Source organism: Tupaia chinensis, unplaced genomic scaffold (genome assembly GCF_000334495.1).
Source record: "Tupaia chinensis unplaced genomic scaffold, TupChi_1.0 Scaffold000066_1, whole genome shotgun sequence".
Lineage (NCBI taxonomy): Eukaryota > Metazoa > Chordata > Mammalia > Scandentia > Tupaiidae > Tupaia > Tupaia belangeri.
The window spans coordinates 878,496-885,840 of NW_006159525.1; the positions used below are offsets into that span (position 1 = coordinate 878,496).

Genomic DNA, 7,345 nt, shown 5'->3' on the forward strand with positions numbered 1-7,345 from the left:
ATATTCCTTTTTGGTGGTTTTGATATATTCTTTTTTTTTTTTTTTTTTTTTTTTGGCCAATTAAGAGTTTTGTTATCCCCCTTTTTTTTTCCCCTCCAGTTATCTTTAAAGGTAAGGTAGTAGGGCCCAGCTCCCCTCCCCCAAACAGAATAGTATTCTTATTAGAAGTTCCTAAGACCGAGCGAGTCCGGCATGCAAACTGAGATAGGACAGAGTCGGGAAGACGAGAAACCATAGCCCTCACCTAGGGACACTAGGTTCTAAAAGAGACAGAGGGACAGACACGTGTCAGTTACTTTGTCCGCTACCCCACCCCCCCTGCCCCTCCCCTCCCGGCCACAGAAGCCATCTGAGCCGCCGTAGGAGGCTGGTCAGCGGGCTCTGTGTGTGCTCAGGAGACAGCAGCCACTCCATCACCGCATGGTGAGTGTGCAGCAGGCCTGGCGCTGGCTACCTGGGATGTGCACGCATGTGTGCAGACGTGAGAGGTGGGTGTAGGGGTGCAGGAAGCCAAGAAAACCAGTGTCATAGTGAAGGCAAAACGGACGCCAGCGTGAATTTCCTTATCTCCTAGCTAACATAAGGGAACTTGAATTAAAATAAATCTGATCAGACTGAAAAGGCCGAAGGCTTTTCCAGAGGACTCTTAATGACGACCTGCTGCCGCAGGGTGCCAGGGTGCTTTTCAAAATTAAGTGTGGTACAGTGCTGAACATTTAAACAGGGTCAAGATTATGTTGATTTATTTTTTTCAAAGAGGTCAGAAATTTCTAAATCAGCTCAACCACTGGTGGATGGAATTCAGTAGACAGTTTTAAAAATAAGTAGCTGATTCGAATGGAGAACCGAGGGAAATAGAAACCATATGGAAAAACATCAGTTCTCCAAATCCTAAACTGAGGTCCAAAGCTGAATGAAAGCTCTAATATTCCCCCAGCTGGGTCTAATTCTACTTTAAGCATGGCCAAAAAAAGATGTAGGTTTTGCACTTCACCTGCTCTGAAACGTTACGAGACTGTACGTGTCACTTTCAAACGTGTACCAATACGGTTGATGGCCCTTAAGTGATTTTTATTTTCTTCCCGGGTCTCTGTCCTCAGTCTCCCGATAGGACCTCCATGTCTGTTCTGTTTAAGAAATTTTTCTGGTTTGAATGTGCCTACCCATCGCTGTTGCTCCTTGCAGCCTGCGGGTCCTCTTCGCCGCCCCTTGTAAAGAGAGATTGAGAGCTCACCTACTCCGCAAGGCACCGCGATTCCACACCAACCCCACAGCCTCTCTACTGTGCCAGGCCGTCAGCCGAGAGCGACTGACAGTCCTCGCGCCATCCTCCCGCTTATCCTCAGGTCGCCTTCTGGCTAAACTGGAATGTCTAGAGAGACTGCAGGCCGTAGGGGGAAGAATTCCACACCTTTGCTGCAGTATTAACAGAGCCCTGGGGAGACTCGGGTGGATACAGGAGGGACGGGTAATTGTTTTCTGGTGCGCTCACTAAATGTACACGCAGCAGGGAGCTAGAGCAGTGATTTATCTCGCAATTCTTCGGAGACCATGGCAGCGCCTAAGGCTCCTCATACTCCCAGGTCAGAATCTTCCCGCTAAGGCACAGACGTGGGAGATTTTTGCCCAAGATTTCCTGGTATAAAATGAATGACCTCCCTTCTGGCAGTGGGGGCAACTACCTACAAAATTAAAATATCTTTATAAATAATTGTTCCCCATAAACTCTCAATTAAAAAACTATGCTTGGTCCATGAGGCAGTGGAAATTAATAAGTAACAAACCTACCCATTACCACCAACTCCCCTCCCCAAAACCCGATCATAAAATAGCAGGAATTCCTCCTTAAAGGAGAAGGGCAGGGCGGCTGAACTTCCACATGGCACCATAATCCTTCAGCTCTGCTAGCTCAGCTCGACCCCCTCCGTACTAACCATAAAGAGAGTTAGCTTTGAGTTAGGACAATCCACATTTGACCTCTGTATTTCTGAAGGTGGGATCTGTATTATGTTACTCTTAAACACGTAGCCGGCATGGCAGCTGCAGACACTGCAAGCAAACGGACAGCTCAGCACAGCTCTAAGAAAGCAGGGGATCGGATCGGGCAGGCAGAGAAGAGCCCCGCAAAGCCGAGCACCCCTTTCGGAATGGACGGGGGTCACCATTTCACAGGGGACTCCCAGTTAAGAAGGAAATGGCTCTTGTTGCAATACCGCAGTGAGGAAAAAGAGAAAATGCTGTTCGGCTGGGTGAGACAAAACTAAGTTGTCTAGACTCCCAGGAAGAATACCCCTGTGTGTCACTTTTGCAGGCTAAATTTAACATCCTCAGAGAATACCTGTGGCCTCCTCTACAAAGAAGGCCAACTGGGAATGTGGCTTCCTCTTTTCAAAAAGAAAATAGAAAAGAGGAGTGCTGGCTGAAAGCCTTGCCTGCATGACAGACCAGCTCACCGAGGAGGAGAACCCTTCCTGCAGAAGGGTAAGGCGAGCTGAAGTTACCGAACTCCTAATTATTTCAAGGGTGACTTATTTTCCACCCAGCGCAAGCTAAGGTAAACAGTAGCTGCTGCATCTTTTTAAAAATACTAGCCGTGTCCAGTTTTTAATCAAAATATTTATCTACAGGGGACACGGTCAGATTATTTTTGCTTAACTAGCCTGATGAAGAAGCACTCCAGGCAAGCTGCAGGAAAAATTCTGCACAAGATCTTTCTTTAACTTGTAAATTCGTGGCTAGAAAAGTCTGTTTCCGATTTTTTGTTTATTCGCAGGATGGCAATCTCCGCTGGCAGGGCTTTATTGAAGGGTGTGGCAGGACGTAAGAATTTCAGAATCAGTTTGTGACAACTGAAGGTTACTTACTTAGCAGTGGGTATGTGCACTCTGACCCCTGGGCCATCCATGGAACTGGGAATGAGCCCACCCTTCTGCACACTAGTCTGAATTTGGTTCACACAGAAAAGTATTCTCAACTAGAATGCACGTTTATAAAGGTGATGTCATCCCCTTCTACCTAGTTATTTGATCAAATTCTAGAATATTCCACCAGAGCTGCCTTTAGCACTCCGAGAGGTGATAGAATTCACTCGTCCCCAGCACTTCCGGCTTAACAGGCAGCAATGAGCATTTATCTGTCTGTCTGATGGTTTTCTGGGTGCATGACCGCATCAGACTGCACCACCTCACCTCGGTCTCCCCTTATGGAACTGCAGGAAATGCAACTGAGGGACAAGTCTTCAGTTGAATTCAGGTTTAAGAAAGGCAATGGGATTGCTAGCCAGCTAGTGATTGCTAACTAGTACCTTCAGGTGTCTGCAATCTAGTGTGGCTACTCGCTCTCTCACCAGTGAAACAGGCTGGTTAAGAGCTGCTTCACACCATTCCTTACAGGAGCAGGCTGCAAGGCCCGCCCGGGGTTGGGGGGATTGACCCCATGCTCCCCCCTCCACCTGCACTCTTCATGGCTAGCAGGGCGGGTGTCCCACACCTGGAATATAGCCGGCTGTCTGTCTGTCTGTCTCTTCGCTGTGTCTTTGTTCTCACTGCAGTATGGCCATATTGTCTTATACCAGGATGCCTGGGAGGACTTTTCAAAGGCAAAAATGCCACTGATATGGCTGGAAGAATCTAACTTCCAGTCTTGCCGTCATTTAAGTTTCCATTTTATTCCTTTTGGCAGCTTTTTTTTTTTTTTTTTTTAAAGGAAACAATTATTTGCCCGTGTTAATTCAAGGGGGAGGGGAGGCACAAAAAAGGAGGAATTGTGACCAAGGGCTCCACTTCCAATTCCGTCTAGCTAGAACGACAGAGATGCTAGGCTGGGCCGGGGCTGGGCCGTCCTGCACCGCTGCTCCTGCCGAGGCTCGCGGGCGGAGGGTGGCCTCTGCAGTGGTCAGCCTGGGGGCCAAGGGGCAGCCAAGGCCGAGTCAGCCATCTTGGAGACTCACTGCAGCAAAATCTGCAGGGCTGCGGCAGGGACCTCGCTGGGAGAGGCTGTCACCCAGCCAAGGGCTGCGAGCTCCTTGGCCAGGCCTGGGAAGGGGCAGGGCACCCTGGGGCTTCCTGAGCAGTTCTGCTATCCGACCCGGAAGATTAAGGAGGGAGGGAAGCCCTGAAGAGCACTCCCAGGAGTGTCTTAAAAAGCTGAAGTGGGAGCAGGCTGGCCCCCAGCCTCCCTCCCCTCCCCAAGGTCATTGCCTCAGACTGAGTGCCCTTCGCAGAGCTGACACTTACTCTCCATTGAACCCATTAACATGCAGGATCCGCATCTGCTTCACAATGGTGCTTTTACCAGATTCTCCAGCACCTGGAAAATGAAAGTGAGTCTCAGGTTATGAGGAGGCATGTCCCACACCTGGGGCAGGACACGCGGCTGTGGTTTTCTTTTTGAAGTAGAATCCATGTGCAAAAAAACAAACACCAAATAAGCTTGCAATTTTCCTTGACCTTTCGACGCAGAGAAAATGAAATAAAATGTCCACCTTGGTGTTTACCGCAGCATTTCACCATCAGAATTACAAACGAGAAATGAAGGTTTTGCTGTTTCCAGGTGTGTGTGTGTGTTTCTTTTGGTTGTTGTCGCTTTGAAAATTGTGGGGTGAAAAAGGGCAAAGAGTAGAAATGATGCGATTTTGTCACGCTGTGTTTGTGTGTGTAAATGTGAACCTGAATCCTTGAAACAGGAGCGTTCACAGGCGAACGTCCACGTCAACGCACGAAGCCGCCATTCTTGGTCAGATGTTTCGTGGTGAAAATACCCAGTCTTGCAAACAATGCCTAAACGCTGCGGCCTCTGCACATCACGTACCGATGCAGTACATCCCTCCTGAGCCTTTACACAATGCAGCTTCTCTCAGTGCTGCAGGTTCCCCACCCCTTGGGCTACTTAAAATCCACCCTAAGACCACAAGATTACATTGTATCCACTGCCTTTTCCCTCCTTTCCCCTGCCAACTATCTCCTAAAGATACTTTCTGGTTATCACAACCATGTTGCAGAGGAAAATGGAAGACCATCAATTATCTATCATATTCTGGAACACACACAGTTTTATATCAAGCACAGTGTCTGGGACTATGTCAGCCTTAAGAAACCTGCAAGGACGACAGTAAGGAGTGATGAAGGGGCAAAACTCAGACCGAATCGCAAGGAAAAATATTCCTGGAAACCAGTGCCTTTGTAAGATTCCAAACCCTTCCCAACTGAAAGATTAGGAAGCAGCACATGCCTCCATTTTAAATCACCTTTCATTTTTTTAAAGTTTATTTTATTTTATACACATAAAAAAATCACAGGCCCATCAAGCCAGACAGGGGGTTGCTGCTCACTCCTTCCCGCAAATGCGCTCTGCCAAATAACCCTGCAGACAGCGCCAGGCCCTCCTCCCACGCAAAGCCCTTTGGTTTTCGCTCCTTTTCTTTGTGCTTTTAATTGTTACCATTTAATGCCCAGATAGTAAAGCATTTCAACTCCCCTTGCCTTTTCACAAGGCTGGAATCAACATCTGTAAGGTAAAATGAGTTTCCACAGAAACACTGATTTCAAAGCAAACACTCTATCTTAATGAGCCTAACTCTCATACACGAAAATATAAATGGCATTAAGAGACCACAGAAGACACATGCTATTAATCAGGACCTCCAATATTCTACTTCTGCAGGGCTACGATGTGGCACACCTATCTTTCCCAGGCCCAAACAATCTGTGTCTCAATTTCCACATTTATGACATTAGAAAACTGTGCTGGGAAGTGACCATAAGATCTTCTGTGGCTTTGTAATTCATTAAATTAAGAGAGAGTAGAAAGAGGATTTGGGGCCATCATTAGGTTTCTTGTTCTGGGAGAGGCATTATTGGGTGAGAATCACCATTTTAAAACGCAAAGTACTGTGTCATTGGCTTGGGTTGCAAATTCTTGTGCCAGAGGCCATCAATAACTGATGATAAAACGTAGCCACATAGACTGGGACACCCCAGCAAGATTAGCCTCAGTGATGCGAGGTGTGCAGAGAGCAAGTCTCCAATTAAGTGGAGACTTCGTTATCACTGCTCACAAGGTGTGAGAAATTTAAGGTACCATTAACATCACACTTGACTGAAGTTAGTATTTAGATAGCAAGACAGCATTCATAGGAAAAGCTCGGGGCATTTCCAGGTTTATACTTTGAAATCAAGTCATGTGCATATTAATATTTACAGAGCGTAATTCCACATTGGACAATTTGAGGTAAGAATTCAACGTAAATGCCATTTAATTACCGAAATTGCAAATGCATACACACCAAAGACTTATTTTCACTCAATTTTCTGCTTTTATAAATCTGGACCCAAGAGAACAAAGATGTGACCCATGCAAAAGCGAGGCAACCAAAAGCCACCACTAAGAAAATAGGGCCCTTAGCTTTTTTTTTTTTTTATAATCAAGCTGTTCTGTTGAAATGTGACCACGAACCAGGTCTGAACCTAGCAAACGCACACATTTACTCGAATAGCCAAGTCACCAAGGCGGTGAGAAACTTCCATTCCCATGAATGCTTGTATAATTCTTCTGGTCGTTTCAACAATTTTTAAAATGCTTTTGTCTTCCCCAGACAGCACCTTAGAGAAGAGGGGGAAGGGCCGCCTCCTTATAGTTACCAATACCCCCCCCCCTTTTTCTTTTTCTTACCAAAGAGGAAAAACCGCAATTGAAAGAGAGGAGAAAAACACAAAGCCAAACAACCAAATGTCACTTGACAAACAACTAATTAATGTCTTTTCTTTTCCTCCCACCTGGGGAGAAGTCTATTCCTTACAGCACTCTCAATCCCGCTTCCCACCTAGAAAGGACAAAACAAAACCAAAAAAACAAGACCCACGGCCATTTCCAGACCAAGAAGCCATTTACAGACAAATGTCATTTTCCAGTTTTATCTGATTTGTGAATGTCTTTTTTTTTTCTCTTTTCACAAGGCACTCTCAATGTGGCCAACTAACAGGGAAACGTGTGTGTGTGTGTGTGTGTGTGTGTGTGTGTGTTAATGGTTTATTGCACGGGGGGCGCTGCTGCCGGGAGGGGGGGGCAGCTGCTACAATTAATTCTCTTCTTTGCTTTTTCAAAAAGCCTGCAAGTCTCGAAGGGGAAAAAAAGGTCATACTGTAAAATGACGTGTCATTTGGCTTCACTGGGCACTTTGCGCACTAACTCTGTCCGTTTTTTTCCGGCCTTATTCTATTTGATTCTCCTGCTCTCCCCCCGCCGCCCGGCCGGGCCGGGACACGTCTGCACGCGCGCAGCCGGTCCCGCCGAGCCCTCCGAGGGCACCGAGCCGCCCCCCCGCCCGGCGCCCCCCCCCACCGCACCA

The 7,345-nt window shown here is 47.0% G+C and overlaps 2 protein-coding genes across 2 annotated transcripts in view; both read right to left on the reverse strand.

Moving 5' to 3' along the window:
- LOC102489563 (guanine nucleotide-binding protein G(s) subunit alpha isoforms XLas) overlaps nt 1-7,345 on the reverse strand; it is a 54,334-nt gene that overhangs the window by 10,983 nt on the left and 36,006 nt on the right. The window contains exons 3-4 of the mRNA XM_014582059.2: nt 4,236-4,308; nt 1,164-1,208 (exon numbers count right to left, since the gene is read on the reverse strand). Of these exons, the coding sequence (XP_014437545.1) occupies nt 1,164-1,208; nt 4,236-4,308 (118 nt within the window). The remainder of the gene's footprint in view (nt 1-1,163; nt 1,209-4,235; nt 4,309-7,345) is intronic.
- LOC102501321 (neuroendocrine secretory protein 55) overlaps nt 4,237-7,345 on the reverse strand; it is a 55,461-nt gene continuing 52,352 nt past the window's right edge. The window contains exon 3 of the mRNA XM_006141967.3: nt 4,237-4,308. The gene's annotated coding sequence lies outside the window, so the exon portion shown is untranslated. The remainder of the gene's footprint in view (nt 4,309-7,345) is intronic.